The sequence below is a fragment of the Paramormyrops kingsleyae genome, chromosome 11 (assembly GCF_048594095.1).
Source record: "Paramormyrops kingsleyae isolate MSU_618 chromosome 11, PKINGS_0.4, whole genome shotgun sequence".
NCBI lineage: Eukaryota > Metazoa > Chordata > Actinopteri > Osteoglossiformes > Mormyridae > Paramormyrops > Paramormyrops kingsleyae.
The window spans coordinates 10,654,000-10,674,414 of record NC_132807.1 but is presented as its reverse complement, the minus strand read 5'-3'; the positions used below and the strand labels follow the sequence as shown (position 1 = coordinate 10,674,414).

General features: G+C 39.0%; 1 protein-coding gene and 1 pseudogene across 1 annotated transcript; one reads left to right on the top strand and one right to left on the bottom strand.

Moving 5' to 3' along the window:
- Positions 1–1,034: 1,034 nt before the first annotated feature.
- Positions 1,035–5,962, top strand: psma4 (proteasome 20S subunit alpha 4). The gene is made up of 9 exons (XM_072718033.1): positions 1,035–1,142; positions 1,997–2,035; positions 2,286–2,328; positions 2,534–2,696; positions 2,793–2,870; positions 2,996–3,084; positions 3,172–3,302; positions 5,345–5,468; positions 5,715–5,962. Exons 2-9 carry the CDS (start codon positions 2,033–2,035, stop codon positions 5,867–5,869), a joined length of 786 nt encoding a protein of 261 aa, XP_072574134.1. The 5' UTR covers positions 1,035–1,142; positions 1,997–2,032; the 3' UTR covers positions 5,870–5,962.
- Positions 5,963–9,410: 3,448 nt separating this feature from the next.
- LOC111841331 (ornithine decarboxylase antizyme 2-like) lies at positions 9,411–17,151 on the bottom strand (annotated as a pseudogene).
- Positions 17,152–20,415: the final 3,264 nt, after the last annotated feature.

Below are 20,415 nucleotides of genomic sequence, written 5' to 3'. Positions count from 1 at the left end.
ACAAATCATTTTCATGGCAAGTTGAGCCAATTATTGCATACTATCCATAAAGTCTGTGAAAGGTGAGAGAAAAAATGCTTGTGGGTGTAGTGTTGTTTAATTTGTTCTGCTTTTTAGAACATTCATATGGTTATTATCTGGCAGCAATGTGTTTTACTTTATGATTCTAACCATATTTTGTTTATATGGGTTATATTGTAAGAACATGTTGATTTAAACCACTCCTTCAATCATATATTAGTGTTATATATACAGATATGTGATACATGTTGCTTATGAGATGAATTTTCTTAAGTGTTATTTAAGTTAACTTGTGTCTATCTAGATCAGATGAGAAGGTTGAATAATATATTATCTTGTTGCCAAGTGCGCCCTCTATAGGCAAAATAAACATGCCAAAAAATGTTCGTTTTTAAAACAAGGAACCATCGAATGAAAATAGATCTGAGACATAAAACCACTTATGTGTCATTTTTAAATAGCTAATGTATTAAACAATTTCTGTCAGGGTAATTAAAGTATTTCTGATTCTGATATGAACCACAAACTCAGGCAAGGGGTCCCTGTTAATTTCTCTAGGGATGTTTTTCTTGAGAGCAAGTGATCTGGTATTTTGTATATCACGTGACACATAGAACACATGAGAGTATCAATTATGCATTTTGTCAAAATAAAAATATATACTGTACTTAATGTATCGGTAGACCATTGACAGAAAGACAGTTATGGATTAGCATGACGGGTCAGGGGAGTAGCTAGACATCTCCGCCCCGCACTTTCAATCACTCAGTTGATTTTGGCAAGCGGGGGGAAGTGCTGGGCCCCCTAAATCTGTCATGCTATATTTTCAAATGGCTTTATTTGTTTTGTTTGTTTGTGGTACATCATGTGACATATCCCATTTATGACAGCAACAGAAAGCTGAAAGTGTTATCAGTCAAGAGTCAACCCGAATACAGTACAAGCTGAATTACTCGTTTTTGTGCATTTTACCTCCTTGACATCGGAGGGCGCTATTTGAATATTGGGCCATATCTAGGCTCTGTCTGGATTTGTTTCACGTTGACTAATCTCTAGCGGAGTCGTTTGGCCAGGTCTCCTGTTTCCTCCAACAACATACTGACGGGACTGAATTTAATAAGGTAATAATACAGCTGCTTTTATTTCTCCAGAATATTAAATGGTTTTATTCCACGCCTCATTAAAATGATTATTTTCACTTGATTTTATTATTTTAAAATATATGCTTTTGGGGGAGCACAGCCGGTGCTTCGCTAGCGGTTTGGCCTGCTTCACTAGCTCGAAAGTTGCTGCTTCATTCTTGCCCCTTTAGCTAATATGTTAGCCCTAGCTAGCTGTACAATGACTGTATATATGTTTCATGTTGGTAATCTCTAGGTTACTGTTCAGTTAAAATTTGCAGTTAAATGCTCAAAATGTATATATTTTTAATTTCAGCGTTATGTATTTAAAGGCTAGGTAACTTTCTGCCCTCTATATGGGCTACGTTTCACTTTCACTTCACCTGTATAGCCTTTCTGTCTTCTGAATCGTCCCAGTATCTAGCTACCTGCCTTAATATTCAATGTTTTTTCTAGTTGGCTAGTCCTTCGAAAAAGTGTATTCTGTATCTAAAATTTTGATATTTAGATTTACCCGATTATTATGACTATAGGAAGGCACCTTATATTTTATTTGAATCGGTCGTCTTTCGGTTGATGGAGGATGATGTAATTTTCTGGCCAAAATAATATATATGGGACCCCGCAGCAAACAGTACACGTAGTCTGAACCATCTGGCATTTGTCTAACAGTCTACATTTTTAGAAAGTCCATGTTTGACTAGAGGTTGATACCACACTAACGTTTTACATTTGCTTAAAAAATTTCAAGAGGTTCATTCTCGTGATCAAGAAGTTTTAATATACTAAATAGTATATCGTGCTGTGTGTGGAATTTGGATTAGAGGCTAACCCGTTTGTTTTTGCTTACGCAGGTTTTTTTTTTTTGATTTTTGTAAGGCAACTCAGTCATGGTAAGTGGGTGGTACTTTTTACTCTGGTGAATTGAATGGTTATATTAAATGTTAAGTAATAATTTAATAAGTTTCCTGAGTGAGGGTGTTTAAACACGTTATTGTGAAAATATTTATGATCCGTAAATTAGTCACACAAAAGATTGAATTGTTTAGGGGTGAAACCATTTATAATGGTTTTTAGTTTTTTGTTTTTCTTTCCTTTCCCTTCTACATGTAATGATATTGCATATTATGACTTTTATTCCAGTCTCGTAGATATGATTCACGGACAACCATCTTCTCTCCTGAAGGCAAGAGATTCGATTTATCAATTATTTGTTTTAGTGGTGATCTATTTTTCATTGTTATTTTTGTAATGCAGTAGTTATCAGGAAGTTCATTACAGAAATTATGTGAAAGTGGAGTTTTTCTTTATTAGACCTCCTCTAATCATATCCATATCGCTGTGCAGGAAGCTGCTCCATAAACTTTTTTTCCTTTCTTTTTGATTGGCAGGAAGGCTCTACCAGGTAGAATATGCCATGGAAGCCATTGGTCACGCTGGCACATGCCTGGGCATTTTGGCCAATGATGGAGTCTTGTTGGCGGCAGAGAGGCGAAACATTCACAAGCTGCTTGATGAAGTTTTCTTTTCAGAAAAGATCTACAAACTTAATGAGTATGTTTTTGTACATCTACTGAAAATCTATTATAAACTCCCATTTCACAAAGAAAACGAAGATAAGGACTTGGCCTGTGCTGCTTTGTCTTGCAGGGACATGGCCTGCAGTGTCGCTGGAATTACATCAGACGCCAATGTTTTGACCAATGAGCTGAGGCTAATAGCACAGAGGTAAGTGGGGGGGGGGCTGGGTAGGTGGCAGAATTAGTTTTCTTTCTGTTTTCCCATTTTTAAAGCTTCTTTCTTGGCATACTTTTTAAAATACTGTTTTCACCTTCCTACCCTTTTCTGCTAAGGTATTTGCTACAATACCAGGAGCCAATTCCCTGTGAGCAGCTGGTGACAGCCTTATGTGACATCAAACAGGCCTACACACAGTTTGGAGGTAGAGCGGAATCGGCAAGCACACATTCTCTCAGGATGATTTATTTAAAAAGAGCTGACTGTAACCAGTGTCTTTCCTGCCGTACAGGGAAGAGGCCATTCGGGGTCTCTTTGCTCTACATGGGGTGGGACAAACACTACGGCTTCCAGCTGTATCAGAGCGACCCCAGTGGAAACTACGGAGGCTGGAAAGCCACCTGCATAGGCAACAATAGTGCAGTAAGTCTTTTGTTTGGTCTCAGCTTAATTTTGTACTGTAATTGTGACCTGTAATAGGCTGTACGTAATACATTAATTCTTTAATAGATCTCTCAAGTTTTTTCCTTGCGTTTTAGGGCTGCCAAAAATTATTTTAACTGGTTAATCATGTGATCAAGCAATTAATCAATTAAAAGGTTTTAAAAAAGGTGCAAATGCTTTATTAAAAAAAAAATCAAGAGGTATTTTAAGTCACATTTAATTAACTTTATGCAGAGTCTAGCATTCAAATATAGAATGGTTCACGAAATTTACACTTCGTTACTCCCCTCAGTTTTAGTGCAATTCTGATATAGTGGCACCATTTGTTTTGAAATTGATGTTTTTATTAGAGATGGCACTGAACCAGTAGCAGCTATTGGTATTGGGCCGTTACTGACAAAAAATTTAATGGGTGAGGAGTTAAAAAAAACTGCTCTGATTTGTTATCGAGAATAGGTGTAGCCGGAAGTAACAAGTGTCAGTTGAAGTGTGTCGGAGTTATGTTGGCTGTGTGGGAAATATTACAGTGTCTTACGCTGAAGGATGGAGAAAGCAAAACTTCTGAGTGCATGTATGTATGACCAGTGCTGATCACAGTAAAATGATGCAAAGTAGATGTCCTTTCCTTCTAAAGGTTGATTGATTACTACTTAAGTTTCACTGAGTGCTATTGTAAGACTTGTGTACTATACATTGATATTTTTATGATTTATTTCATTTACCAATAATTGCACAATTTGCACTTTAATATTTGTTTTTTTGTGAAAATTGTTACTGAGTAGAACAAAGCAGACTAATACAGTGGTACCTCAGAACTCGAACTTAATCCGTTCAGAACTCCGGTATTGGTGTAATTTACTGGGAAACTGTATTCCCAAATGACTGATTTACACGACTCAGGAGGGTTCATAGGCTCTCCTGGGTCTTCCGTGTTGAACATCTACTTGTGGATTTAGGTTTTGGTAATGTCAGTAAATGTATTAATTCGTTTCATTGTGTGTACCCAACCGAAAATGGTATAACTGAGCGGCACATGAGTCATGCAAGTACCATTAAAGCCCAAAAAGAATCTGTTTAATATATTGGTTTGGCAGATGGTGCAGGGTACTAACTTCTTTGATGCAAGATTAAAGCGATTCCACACTTTTGATGCTTTGGTCTCATGTCCGGACAGAATTGATCTGCACCCTATTAAGGTTGCTAACAATTCTACGTTAAACCACCGTTACCGTTGCGACACCAGCCTAGCTGTACCTAATGCTAGCTGGCTCCTTGACGGCACATATGTTTGATGTGCTTTTTGCCAAATTGTGTGTCGCTTTGTACAAATGCATCTGCTAATAATTTACATTTACATATTTACATAATGTGCAGTATACTCAGCAAACTGCAAAAATGTTATCAATAGGTGACAACTCAAACTCATAATTATTTTTATTGCAATTTGTCAACATTATTGATTAGCTGTTAAGGTCCTAGTTTGTCTACAAAGTAAAAAGGATCTAGTGATGTGATTTTTTTTTGTGTACAGTCTAGTGTAATCACTGCTAGTACAAATTGAAATGGTAAACACATTTCTTGTTTGGGGACAAAGACTAAATCTTAAAAGTGAATGACACACATTTTGTCATTTGGAATCAGAAATTGATTCCATTGGAGGAAACAGAAACCTGAATCATGCAGTGATCCACCACAGCAACTAGCTCTCGTAGATTTACAAAGTCATGCAAGGGTTTGAGACTAGGTGGCAGTGTTGAACCATTAAGTACCGCAAACCAATTCTTGCCTCAGGCTTTGATTGAAGGTTCAAGATTCTGTTCCACATACAGTTACACTGATGCCGCTTGCAGAGAAATGTAAAATTGCAGGTAAACCCAGGGATTTGAAATGACAGTTTTACACATGTATACAGTAATTTGAGTGCTTTAAATGGAATTAGACAAAAATCAAAAGCTCACTGTGTATTGATAAGTATTAACTTATTTCCCAGTGTCTAAAAGCCATCATCTGTGCTTCCCTAGGCAGCTGTGTCTATGCTGAAGCAGGACTTCAAAGAAGGAGAGATGACGCTCTCTGCTGCCCTGGCATTAGCCGTCAAAGTGCTGAACAAGACGATGGATGTCAGTAAGCTGTCTGCTGAGAAAGGTGAGCTTTATAGCGCCAAACCTTCATAATTCTCTGTACTGTGTGTGCTTAAATTTGAATGGATGATTGCCTTCATAAACATGGATAATTTCAGTCAGATATCCTGCGACTGGGGGATATAATGAACCCCATATTTATATGGTATGGTCTACGCTTTCACAGCCCAATTAACTAAGTGCTTTTGAGTGTTACATATTTGACAGTGGCCCTTAGCCGTGACTGACAGTTTCCCTGGCCAAATCACAGTGGAAATTGCCACACTGACCCGTGAGAATGGCAAGACCAGGATCAAGGTTCTCAAACAGAAGGAGGTGGAGGAGCTGATCAAGAAACATGAGGCAGAGGAGGCCAAGGCTGAGAAGGACAAGAAGGAGAAGGAGCAGAAGGAGAAGGAGAAGTGATGTGTCCCTTTTCTAACCCCATGGATCTGCATCATCAGAACGCCACTTAGTTTATCTGTATGTGTTTTTCTTTAATAAAACCTTGGTGTACGACGTCCTGGCTGGTGTCCCAATCTATGATCCCCACTCTATTCTCTCAGAGCAGATGCACTATTACAGCCAAAAAAGGCTAAGACAATGTCTTTTAAGCAGTGTACCTCAGGCATGGGCGTTGCTGGGTTCTAAAGACATCGGGGCCTTATCCCTGGACTGGGACTGTTGTGATGTATGGAACTCGAACATGAGCGTGGCTGTTAGATCACACAGAGCCAGAGGTCTAGGCGCCCAGGACCTGTGACGTGTTTGACCTCAGGTGAAGACATCAGAGAGTTGTACCGGTTTCTCAAATACATCATAGATTATGTGATTTATCAAGAGAAATGTCTCTGTGCTTAACATTGTTGGTAAATGACTGTACAATGGACCCTCGAATTATGAACTACAACTTGGGTTGCAACCAAAATTTTAGATTTACATACAACCAAAGTCTTGGGTTACGACCCAAATGCCGGTCCAGGCCGAAACGTGTATCCACTTTTGCGGCTGTAAACAAAGAGCCGAGAGGCGTCCATAAGCATCAGTCTGAGCCCAGATACGTCTGTTTGTGGACATAATTTTGGTCAGTGCAGTGCTTTATATAATCAATTTAGTTAATTATCAAAATAGCCCAAAAAAAGCTACAAAAGAAGCTAAGGAAGGAAGAGAAGGTAAAGAAAGCAATCACAATTGAAAAGAAGATGCAAATTGTGCAGAAATATGAGACCGGTGAAGACAGGTAGCGGGCTGCATGGTCAGGTTCCGGAGGGGGTTAGGATGACGACAGTGGACTGGGGGGCTAGGAGTGCGACAGCAGCTTCTCAGTCAGAGGTTCTCCACAGACGTGAAAAGCAGAGTCTGCAAAGGGCTGGATCGGTGTTCAACTTTCCTTCCCTCCTGGATTTGAAAAGGTCCGGCCAGGGCTAAACCTTAGACCCCGGGGAAGGGTCTTGATCCTCGGGGGAAAGCTAAGTTTATATCTTGTCCTTGTTTTGTTTGTTTTCTATGTATTTTAAGAAGGCAGTGCGGCCAGCTAATGGTCGGGGTGGGATCAAAAGGCACTGCACACGCTCGCGGATCTTTTGCCTGACCTGGAGTGTGGGCTTTCACGTGCATTGTGGTACTATTTGCGTGCAGTGCCCTAACCGGTATGCTGCGTGGCGCGAGATTCACTGTGTGGTGACGTGTGTCGATACGCGCTTGGAAGGGTTTGTCCGCTAGGGGGGGATAACTGTGCAGAACTGTAACGTGAACCCAGTCCTGACCCGGGGGGTCGCTGCATGAATTGTATTTAGTAAAACTTTACCTTTGTAATCGTAGCTGACATTTTGTGGTAGTCTACTCTTTCCTTACAGCCTCTAACGCTATTCTAGGTTTATTACCATATGTACAGCATGTCGAAATCCACCATCTCGACAACCTTACAAAGAAAAGATTTGTATAAGGAAGCTAGCGTTGCTAAAGGTGTTACTCAATTAGTAAGTCATGATCAACAGCCGCTCGAGGTAGAAAGGCTATTATTAGTGTGGATAAGGCAGATGGCAGTCGATAATTTGTGAAAAAGCTAGGGCTATAAATGCAGATCTCATAAAATATAAGCAATCAACGAGTGATAATGGCAATTTCGTGCCAGTAAGGGGTGGTTTCACAATGTTAAAGCGAGAACTGGAGTTCATAGCGTAGCTAGGCATGGTGAAGCAACCAGTGCTAATAAAGGGGCTGCCGAAAACTAGTTGCACGTAATATACGTAAATTACGCGTATTATACAACCCTTTTTATTATGAAAAGGTTAGGTAAGGGGTGCTTTGGGAGGTTCATAACGCATTATGAGTATTTCCATTATTTCTTACGGGGGAAAATAGTGTTGAATTACGACCAGCCCTCGCGAACGAATTGAGTTAGTAAGTCAAGGGTCCACTATACTGTATGTGGAAAATTTGACAAATATAGAACGTTGTTTAAAAGGGAACATATTGCACCGGCAATGTGGGAAGGAGTTTGACATGAGTGTGTGTGTATTCTGATGCCGCAATGGGCACACGGGCATTGCTGCAGGGACGCTGTGTGATCCAGCTTAGAATGGGAATATGATTGTATTCCTTGGCTGTCTGGAGGTATTAAATGTTGCTGGCTGGTCACGCTCTGCTGTGACAGTCAAGGAAGAATGAGAAGGTGGTATCTCAACCAAAGTCCCACAGCCTTGGAGAAAACGTAACGTTGCTTCACTTTTGTCACTGTATATAAATTTAGCTGAAGGCGCTGATGTAGGAGACAACCACTTCAGCAGTGAGAAACTCAGACTGTTAACTTAATGCAATCAACGTTCCTTTCGGTACATGTATGACAGATATAAATGTTTTAACTGCCTGTTTGTGTAGGGTTCAGTTTCGAGAGAGAGAAAGAGAGAGAGGGTGTGTGTGTGTGTGTATGTATATTCATTTTTGAAAAGTGTTAACCCCAGTTGCTCCAGGGACTGGCTGACCCTACTGTCTCCTCTACGCCAGTTCCATGAGGTGGCCTCCTGGAATGCTGTTCCAGCTGTCCTGAAGGTCCCAGATATGCTGAGCACCCATTGGCCGCTATTCCTTCACGCTCTGGTCAGACTCCTCCAAAACCATTTGTGCTGTGTTTAGATCAGGTGGCCAGGTCATGTGATGTGACAGTTTCACCCACCTTTGTAGGCAGCTTGGAATGTCCAAGCTTTTGACTCAGATTGTATTTGTCTTGTGTAACAAACTACAAATACTCTTGTAGTTTTTTCAGAATGTTTTGTTTATTAATTAGGTTAAAACTGGTGCACTTTTACTTGAGTACACTTTTCAGTACTGTAACAGTACTAACTATTTACTCACTTTTATTTGAGTGCACTTTTGTGCAGCTATTTACAGTCCCGGTGTGTCAACTGTATCCCTAACTTTACCTAAGTTTTAGCCTACTGATTTTATTGGTTCCAATTTTTGCCGCCTTTTGACTCCTTTGAGAGGAATTTATGTAGCCAGTCATACCAAAAAAAAAAACTTAAAATCAGTGCATTCTCACAATAGGTTATTAACCAAAAATGTAATGTCCACAAATAAGCACAGCACAAGTCACAATATTATTTTTAAGTACTTGTAACATTTGATTGGACCGTCACACCATGTGTGTCTCTGGCCAATGCTGTAAAGTTTGTGCAATCCTGAGATTATTGATTTATTTTTGTATGCCTAAGCACATAAAATATTGCAGCATGACACACTGAGTTGATTAATGTCTAGTGCTTGTTTTATTTATTTTTATGTTTGAAGGGTCTTTGTACTGCATTAATTGTAAGCCACAATTAACTTACATGATGCCTTTCTTTTTCAATTACTTCTGAAAAGCAAAAGGGAAGGTTGATTATATTTGTAAATTACAATGAGGGGAAAACACATAATGAAGAATCTCACTACTTACAAAAGAAAGACACTTTCACTCAGTACTCAGTAGTTTCTAGGAGAGGTATTTTTACTCTATCCAGAGTTGTTTTTTTTAAAGTAACAGTAGACTACTTTTACTTGAGTAGGAATTTCAGTAGTCTTTCCACCCTTGATAACAATGCAATATAGAGCTACTCCACTTTTTTTTCAATTATACTTTGGCAATGTAATTATAGTACAGACAGGAAGAAACAGACTATTAAAAATAAACACATGTATTGCTAAGTGGATCTTAATGTTTTACATTTGACAGTCATAAAAAAACATAGTAAGTTTACAAATCCAACAGTAGCTTTCTTCAAATGTGAGCCAAATCCTTCTGATTACATGACTGTGTGTATCACATGTGATCTGTATGGGATTGATTAAGCTGCTCTGTGGAAGAATCACTTGCTTGGAAAGTTCAGAAGTTGGCAGGTGACGACAAACACAAACCTGTAAAAGTAGGGAGTCACACTAGGTGTGAATCAGAACCAAAAGGCCAGTTTTGTACATCAATGCACCTACTTTTACTGCCACTGTACTACTCCTTAGTTACCGGTAAGAAAAGGTTTGAATAATGGGGGCATTTTACAGTAAAACTGAGACGTGTGATTGTTACACGTTTGCAGAGGCACGTAATCACTCTGTACAGCCACAGTCTTGTTCCCGACTTAAGCCATCTAGACAGACAGCAGCCTTCTCAGACAGGCTTGGGGCTTCTGAAATGATGCTCTTCTGCTCCATTATGTTTATATAACATCTACAGTAAGATTAAACCAGTTAGTTAACCTTTGATAAACAACAATTTAATGTTAATTTTTTGCTTTGGTTATACTAAGCTTGTATGGATGAAATACAGATAGTCTCTGAAGTGTCACAGAAAGGATGTGATAAGATGCTGTTGCTCTGAAACATCACTCAAGAAGAGCCTGCTGTAACTGGTGCGCTGCTCCAGCAGTACTGGTAATTAACTTGATAATATTGTTCCCGTTTATATTTCTTTTACCTCTTTCTTGCCCTTTTTGGTTCTTCTTGTAGACAGTATCTGTTGTGAAAAGTACTTCTACATAAGGATACAGACACAGACAGTTGGTGCGAGGCTTAGGAGAACGTGCAGCACATATAGCACCAAATGAACCAATTGTGAATTCCTCCTTGGCAAAGGCTGCTTATTTAGGATGGACTGAGGAGGTCTCTCAGTTAATCTGACCTCACTGAGCACCTCTGGTTGGCTGACTCACTGAAAGACCAAGGGACCGACCCATGACACACACCATGCATGGGAATCCCACATGCGCGTGACGACGGAGCGGAGGACCAGAGGACGCCCTGAGCTGGTTCTGCTGTCTTCACTCTTCATCGGGGCCACAAGGATCCAGCGAGTAGGCCATGAACAGGAGGCCAGCCTGAGCCGGTACCAGAGGGTGACCTGGCTTCACGATTTCAAAGCCCATATAGTGAAAGGTCTTTGTAATCCACACTGGAAGACACAAGGACAAGGCAAGTCTCTTCTCTTCTGTCAACTTAAAAATATATATACAAACAAAACACAAACCTAAAGCATAACTAATATGTGTAGGAATAAATATCAACTCAGATTTGCAAAAATTCTGAATAGACCCCTCTCTGAATACAGAGCACAGCTAATTATCTACAAGGAAGGAATCTGTATTCAGTATAATTTCTGTGTGCTTTTTTTAAACATAAAATCAGATGGTCACACTTTACTTGAGGGCTCACAAATAACTTAGTTACTCAGTTACTACTCAAGAATAAATCATGAACAAATATAGTTCCTGCATGAAATACATGAATCGTCATGACTGATTACTGATGAATGAACAATCTGTACGTAACTAACAGCTATGGGTTAATTGATGAAGTAAGTAAGACTACTACTACTACATTATTTGTGCCACCTCAAGTAAAGTGTTGCAATTATATTTAAAGGATTGCTCTTACATCTATCTTCCCTGCTTTTGGGGAACCAAAGGAACACACAGCTGACTTTTAAATTCTCTTCAGTGAACTGAAGTAGACTGGTGAGGCTGTAAAACAAGGGGCAGGAAATGCAACACATGAGAATGATTATGTATCTGTAATGGGACAAATATATCAATACTAATCACGTTGGTAACTGACAGCCATAGAAATGAATCTAACACATATTCCTAATTTTGAACACATACAGTATGTACGACAAATATACAGCTCTTGACACCATAGCTCTTTGTTCCAATTTGCATATCCACTTGAGGACTGAAGTACGTTATGTGCATGAGCTCATACCTTTCCCTGCTGCCTTCTAAGAGCTCTCCCTCAGGGACCTGCAGGAAGAGGCTGTCTGCATTAAGCACACCTTCCCAGAAGGAAGCTCTGTGCTCAGTCAGCCGGTGCTGGAAGTGCAGGACGCTGGGCTTCCCATTCACTGGGGTGGTCTGTGTTACGGTTAGCCTGTCATCCTGAAGTGCGCAGATAAGGGCGAAGGTAGAGAAACGGCCAAAAAAATGAAGGGCTGATTCATTACTTGAATTTGTATCTCCAGTTTCTAAATAATTTATGGTTATCTAGTCCTACTGGTGAGCTACAGCTAGATAACCACTAATCCACTAAGTGCAAAATTTTATTCAATAACGCTAAACTTAAAAACCACAAAAAAAATAAAATAAAATAGTGGAGGCTAATGATAGCCTCTAACTTCTATTATATGAATTTAGCTTCGGTTTGGTTTTTGGTTCTGAAACCCTTAAAAACATACCTAGAGAACTAAAATTTTAGTCTGTTTAACCCTGAAGTCCCATCTGTCAAACTAGAGTGATTAACTGGGGATATTTATGACTTACCTTATCAATAATGTTGGATTCTGTAGAGTCTCTGGAATAAATCTGCATTAAAATGTACTTTCTATGATATTCCACTTGTCAGATATAAGTGTTTTTGTGGGAGCTCTATTTCACACCAGGCCCGTGCTGACATTTTTCCCTCAGTGACACAGCTTCAGGATTACAAACATGGCACCATGTACCCAGAACTAGAAAGGAGGGTCTCAGCTTCAATTTAAGGTAGTTTGGACTAAATGTAAATGGAATAAGATTAAGTCCATTTAAACTTAGATACCTTAAATCCGACAAGTTATCCGGCTAAGCAAGAAATTCAGCTTTGTGGTACAGGTCCCATAAATCCCCTTAAAACCTTAAATCCAACAAGTTATGGACTCATAATGTCTTGTGTGTACACGGAGTCAGCCAACAGCAAGCCAGATAGATTATTGCAGGCATGCTCATAACAGACAGGAACAAATATGTATGATTTTACGGTTTACAAACATTTTTGACCTTTAAACTTTATTCACTTTACTTGTGAAAAAATGTTAGCAGATTTTCAGTGAAACTAGATTTATTGAAACCTAAGGTCTTCTAATGATTTTCACAGTTAACAGAAACAATAATCTGCTAACGAAAAAGTTAGCTTCACTAATTAAACTGATGAATTGCAGGTGAATTGCATGCTGTGAACAGATGCACTGCTTTTCAGTATATATATATATATAGTTTCTGTATTATACAGATTATAGCAATGAAACAGCGAAAGAAATACAGGTGATGGTCTTACCTTGTGAAGGAGTGCATCGAAGGAGTGATCCCTGCCCGTCCCTCGCCCACCGGGGATCTTAAACAGTGGGTGAGGAACATCAGGAGCACCACAGAGGCCCAGGAGCCTGGTGGCTGGAGCAGTTAACGGCAGAATCCGCCAGAGGGCTGCTGCTAAGAGAGAAATTCAAAGAGGACCCAGAGCAGGTGAAAAGTGAGGCAGTGCTGCTCAGTGTGTTTTCACTGTGCCAGTAGGACTGATTTAAACTAAACATGAGGGTGACTGGGAGGAGCCTGGCCCACCCAATCACAAGTCTGGGCAAATGCCAAAACATCACAAATATCTTTTGTTAATGTAAATAGAAACAACCCAAAAATATTATGTAAATAGAAACAACCATAAAAAATTTTGAACTCTTACACTCAAACACCCCCTCAGTCCATCGAGAGAATTCTATGAGCCATCCTACACCTTGGAGCCTGAGCCAGGCGTAAAGAGGATACAGGAAGCCCTGAGGGTCCCATGGAGCCAGAAGTGACTAGGATACAGGAAGCCTTGAGATTCCCCAGGCACAAAGTGTGACTAGGATACAGGAAGCCCTGAGATTCCCATGCTGCCAGGCATTACTAGGATACAGGAAGCCCTGAGATTCCCATGGTGCCAGGCATTACTAGGATACAGGAAGCCCTGAGATTCCCATGCTACCAGGCATTACTAGGATACAGGAATCCCTGAGATTCCCATGGCGCCAGGTGTGACTAGGATACAGGAAGCCCTGAGATTCCCATGGCGCCAGGTGTGACTAGGATACAGGAAGCCCTGAGAGTCCCATGGTGCCACGAAGCTGAATTTTATGTTTATCCCCATGTTAAAAACACCTCCACCTTTTCCTTGGCAACAGGAAGAAATAGTCATGCATTAACAAATTATACTAAATTAATCTTTCTCTTGGCATACTATTTTATCTGAACAACAATATAAAGAATCCTGCTGCTGTATTACATACATTCAAGATATATCAGTATAAAGAAATGATCCTTTTGGGTATTTGGTATGTCAACAATAACACTAAAATTAATTTTAATTCAATGGGACAAAAAGCATGCCTGAATCTTGGGCCTTGTTGACAGAAGTAATGACACGTCATAAACAAGCCCATGTTCATATCATCACTTTAACCCTGGGGAACCCACAGGGTCATATATGACCCTTCCTTTTATTTCTGCCTTACATTCAACCCATTCATCAAGAATTTTTTTTTGCTTTACAGCCCATTGTACCATATACGACCCAGTAACAGTGACATTTAGTGATTACTGACTGAATTAATGAGATTTTTTCCCCACAATAAATATGGCCCCCAAATGCATTTTGAAAATTAGAATGTTGCAAAGATTTGGTTTTTCCTTCTTTTCTGTCCTTATTTCATAGGTGAAATTAACAAGTTGGAACAGCATGAACAGGTCGTATATGGCACATTCATAACATGGACTGGGAAAGGGTTATTTTTACAAAACACCTGTTTTTGAGTTCACTGGGTCTGTATGATCACTTTAGCCAATGGACATATTTTTCCTATAATGATAAGGTGGTCTGGGTTCCCCATGGATAAACACATCTGTAAATAACTTGGTTCCTAGAAATAAGTGTTTCTGGGGTTTAAGTTACAATTCCTGGCCTGTCAGGTGGAACCTTTCTCCCGACGCACAAAAGCTCTAGGTAGCATTTGCTCAAAAGATGGACTGCTTGAACGGTCACTAGTAAAACAGTGCAGTTTATTCTTAATATTAAATTTAGCAGAAATACTACATGACACCATTTAGTGAAGTAACGCAACTCTACACAAGCTACCATAACGCCACATGTCGATGATCACGTTCACCAGCCAATCAGGTAGCGCTTCTTCATGAATATTAATGAATTTCCGAAACTCCCTGTAAAATAAAATTTGCTTCCTGCGACTATTCGAATTACTTCCTAAATCTGATGAATAATGGATGAAAAAGGATTAGCAAATAACAAACTCAATCCCACCCCCTTCAAAGTGATTAACCGACCGCACTATTATTTTGAAAAGAGGCATTATTAATTAAAAATCTGGTTCGGAAAACCGTCATTCGGAAATATAACAATGTGAAAAGCTGAACTTATTGTGAAATACAGTTTGAATAATTTCAGTAATCACATTTGCATTATGTGAAATAATATTTTTATAATAATGACTGTCTAATGAATCAACGTTATTACGAAATACAATTTAAAGATTATATTTAGAAGACAAACGATATCATGAAATATACCTTTTATGAAATTAAAAATAAAAGGACAAATTGAACTAATTGTTGAAATATTTACTTATTTATTCATTTATATGTATGTTTATTTATTACATGTTGAGTATTATGGTGTTCCATATCAAATAGCATGAGTCTTTTAAAATGTGACATTCAAAACCTATATTCAGTAATACTGTGTTGTGTAATTAACTGCAAATGTAAAATGAACACCCTGCCACCCTGATCAGAATAAGCGGTCATACGAGGTTTGGATGGATGGATGGAGCGATCAAAAGGTCAAGTAAAATTTCCAAAACTCTATTTGCTGCATCCTAACGATATGTTTATTTTTAAGTGAGATTTTGACCCGTAAAAACGGGAATATTATGCTGCCGGGGCTAAAGCCGGTACTCCCGGGCAGCGATTACGTAATGGCTGTGTGATCCGGGGCAGCCAAGATCTGCATTCAGCCCTGACATGCACAGCTGACAGGCGTATCTGTACTCAGCATCGGAAAGCGCCTGGTTGGAGGCACAACAAAAATGTTTTTCATTTGTTTTGTTTTTTAAATACCTTCATATCTTCCTGCTGGACACATGAAAACACGATATTTCTATTCAAAACAAAAATGTCCCATTTTATATGGCCATGCATAACGATAAAAAGGCTTAATGAATAATGTTCAAGGTTATTATCACTAATACATTGCAATACAGTAGCCTATATTTAAACGATTCAGAGATATATTATTTGACCCCGTGTAGGATAACTTCAAGACCTTTCGAGACATGAGAACATTTTAAATAGGGTACTGACCTATCTTGGAAACACTAAAAAAAGAACACTGCGTTTTGTGTAGCGATCTTTATTCTTCATAGTGAATTATCGCTAAACCGATTTTTAGCATAAAATAGCAACCTATGCCTTACGGCAGATCGAGTACACGACTTTTTGTTTTCAATGTACCCGACAGTGGATATTATATACATCGCGATTAATGATATTCTACCGAAGGATAGCGCAAAATCAGTAATAAAACGTACCACCATAGGTGGAAACAGGTTTTGAACATTTAATTCTTGCCGTCTCTCTACAAAATGAGGCTACGGTTAATTAAATCTTCATTCAAGACAGTAGTTAACTAACCGTGCAAGATTTGTAAGGGTAATCAGCATGTGACTAGTGTTTCTGTTGTTATCTGAAATTAGAAAAATGAGAGGTTGCAATGCGACAGGCTGACAATGGAAAAATCAAGACTAAATTAAGGATTTTCTTAAAAAGTTAAGAAAATGCTGTGACTAAACACTATCCAGAGAATATCAAGAAAACAGAAGACAGTTCAAAACCAGATAATGACATAAATAATGCAAGTTCCGCAAGTAAAAGTACAGCTGCAAGTTTATAAAGTTTTACACTGAAATTGATGTAGATATTAATACTCAAGGTGCATATACACAATCCGTTCTTGGCTTTTATTAATAAAAGTTTCCTTTTAATTACAATTATATAAGGAGTAATATGACTAATTGTTTATGCCTAAAGTAATCGAAAATGTCAGCAGGTTAATTAAAAGTTTGAGGAAAAACAAGATAATGAAAAAACACTTAGATTACGGGATCCTGTATAGCCCCAATATTTTTTTTTTAATTCTTGCCTACCTTTCTTGAGTATTTATCATGATCACTTCTGTAAAATAAAAATCAGACATATCGTTTTGAAGAACAATAACTTTTTAAATTAATACTACAAAGAGTTGTTTAAGAAACGTTGGAAGTATCCTCTGCCTACAGTATCTCGATGTGTATCTTATCCTCCAGAGGCAAACCTGTCGTCCGACACTGGAATGCCGCTTAGTGGCTGCAAAGCTTTTTAAAACAGCAGAATTGCTATTTTCTTCTTCTACGAAATTAAATATCGCTATTTTAATGTAGCGTCATATCGCCACCTTCTGCATAGGAGGGCAAACATATGCTGAACACATTGTTCTGCATCCGAGCAAATATCCGATACGTTTGCCACCCACCGCTGCTACTAGCGAGGACGTATGTTCATTTAAAATTATTTTAGCTATATTTTGTAGATTGCTATTAGATTGCTTTTCCTTCTCAAGGCCGTAAGAGCATTTCTCAAAACAGTTTATGCATATAGCGCAGGATCGGCTGCAAACGTCTGTAACTTGCCCAAAACAATTGTGTCTCAAAAGCAAATAATTCCACCAAAGAATTACTCCGTGCCACCAAAATGAAAAGTACAATCAGCATCGTTTTAACCATGAGCGTCAAAATGCTTAGATATATTGTCAGTCTGTCAGTGTAAGTATGCTCCTAAACTCCACAATTGTGAATGACAGTCGGTTCCCATTTTCTCATTGTCACTGACTGATCATTTATCTTTAGCAAATCTAAAGCATCTTTATCTATCTAATCTAAAATGTTTAAGGCCATTTATCTAAATAGACACTAAGAATTTAAATAATCCGTAATGAAAAGTCACTGCAATCTAATTCTGACCTTTTCTCAATGTGTCCTGAATACTTAACAGTTCATTTCAATATTTACCTCAAGGCTACTTGTATTCTCCCTTCTGTGCTCTATGTAAAAGGGAGCTGCAGATTTATGTAACACACTTTACGAAAGCTGTGTCTGCCAGTGGGAAGAGAACTCGCTTAATTTGGCAGACTATATGCTCCAGCACTGCTAACTACTGTTTAGTCCATAACACACGCAAAGGCACCTTCATTTCTGGCAGTGTCATCAACATGCCCTGTGACTCTCTGCAATGTTACGCAATAGCCCCCCCCCCCCCATTCTGCCCATTTTTATCTAAAATTATGTTATCATTGCTGAAAAGGAAATTTTTAAATATACATATAGATTCATTTTCATGCAAAAAAGTAAATCTTCTGCAAGCAGACCCCTGTTGCATACATCTTCAGACTGAGTCTGTCTGCAGCCCAGAGACCCCTATTTGGCAAGAGATGCCTGGATCTGAATATGCTAATATGTACCTTTTTTATTTTTTTGGCTGATGTACTGCTGTGAATCTGATGTCAGAACAGATTTAAAAAGCAGATAGTGTTCTGGAATCTGGATAAACAGCTTGGCACAATTTGGTTGTTTCTGTTGGTGTTTTAAGGGACAGCATACATGGAGAATCTGTAAGTGATCACGGAAACGTCACAAAGAAATGAAAAACTCTCTCCAGCTCCTTTTACTGCATGTGGAATTGGCATTTTAATCCCAAGAGCTCTTATTAGTTGTGATGATATGTAGACTTCAAATTGTAAGACATATTGGTACATGAAAAAAAATGTGTTTAATTGTCAACAGCTGTGTAACAAAGCTTTATGATGTTATATATGTGTGTATTTTATGAATTATTTTAGAAACTATGTGTTAAGGTTTATGAAAGGTTTTGCAGATAAACTTGTTTTTATTTTTGCATATCAATGTTTTGGTTCAGGAAAAAAAAACAATTTATATGCCAAATGGAAGTGATTTGATAAACTAAACTGAAATTTTATTGTAAATGCATTCTGTGGCTTGGACAGTATTTTCAACCTGAAGTCAGTGATAGGATTAAGAACAATAGTGTGATTGGTGAAGGTCAGGGGTCAGATGAGTTTGCAGAGGTGTTCTCAGAAAAGATGGGTCTGAGATGTCCATTGATGGGGAGAGTTATTCTAATGACAAGATGACCAGCTTGTTATGCTGTTAAGGAACCACAAGTAAAACATTTAGAATTAGACTCATTTTCACACTCAAGAGAAATAGACAGAAATGTAGGGGAAGAGACTGTGTATTTTTCAGTAGCTTTCAGGCTTCAGAAACACTGAAGAGATCGATTTCTGGTAATGCCAAAGCTTTCTGACGATTTATTGCTGCTGACGATCGGAACATGCAAACGGAGTGAGACTGCCCTATGCTTACATTTCCTTTTGACCATTTCCCACCCCAGTTGCTTCCATATTTATACATATTTTGTGGGAAGAAATACCAGCACATTAACTATGAACTAAGCTTAGCTAAAAATAAAGACCTGTATTTAAATGCTATGTTCAGGACCACAGACTGTTTGTTCAATGTGAACCATCTCTGTGGGGGATTGAGCCTCTTCTGGCATCCTGCTCCAGCGCAGAGGACGTGCTGTTCATATCCCATAAAGATGGGGAAGTGCAGGAGGTCAGCGGCAACTTACACAGTCACCGTTCTGCGTCTAGGGAGTGAACATTCAAAACATAAAGTATTAATCTCCCAGAGAAGCAGGAGCTGAGAGGAAACTGAAGAACAATGCAATGCTGGAAATTTCACACAGATGGCAGCCGTGTGGGTAGCTGGAGGGGGGATCTACCGGCTGCAGCGATGCCAAGTCTTTAAGCGTCACAGGCCGTGGAAAAACATCCAGTTCCCAGGCACGGCAGAAACATTTTCCCACGAAAAGTAATTGTGTATGTAAATTTCCTCTGCTTATCTAGCATGTTTCCTCTCTATCTTGATAGTTGTTTAAAAATATTGTTTGTTTTGTTTTCTGACCTTCAGCAGTAAGTTTTCTGACATTTGATTAACGTCTTGGCCTGTTTCAAATCTATTCTCATTTCATTAGTTCTACTTCTGGTCAATCTGAATTCAAGAAAAATAATACATCCCAAACATGCACCCCAAAGTAAGGATTATTACAAGGGAGACAAGGTGTGAAGCCTGAATCTAAACCATCACATGAAAACAATCTTGGTAACTAGGCCACTGAGTGGGTTATTTATTCAAGCATTTATCCAATGTTTTCAGTATCTTTATTGTCATGACCTGTGATTTTACAGTGAGTCACTGGGATGCTATGCCAGATGTGGCCAGTGTGTTTCCTCACTAACTATACTGGTACAGTAACACTGTCCTGAGCTGGGCCACAGTAATGCAAGATAACCAAGAACTGGGGCAAGAACACATCAGCAGCATTAGCATACACGGAGGACTTCTTTCCAATCTTCGTCACTGTATGCTGTCCAGTCCTGGCAAGACAAGCCTGAGGAATCTCACACCTATGTATTTTGGGACAGTGTTGCATATTTGAGGGCAAATAAATGATCAAATGTGTAGCAGAAACTCTACAGGCTATAAGTCGTAAAAGTGGCTGAGGGGGCTAAGCCTCTGTGCCTGTGATCAGAAG

What these genes read in the sequence shown, in the direction of transcription:
- psma4 (XM_072718033.1), top strand. An exon ending in AACCATCTTCTCTCCTGAAG is followed by an intron (nt 2,329 to 2,533) that starts GCAAGAGATTCG and finishes TTTGATTGGCAG; the next exon opens with GAAGGCTCTACCAGGTAGAA. An exon ending in GGCCTACACACAGTTTGGAG is followed by an intron (nt 3,085 to 3,171) that starts GTAGAGCGGAAT and finishes CCTGCCGTACAG; the next exon opens with GGAAGAGGCCATTCGGGGTC.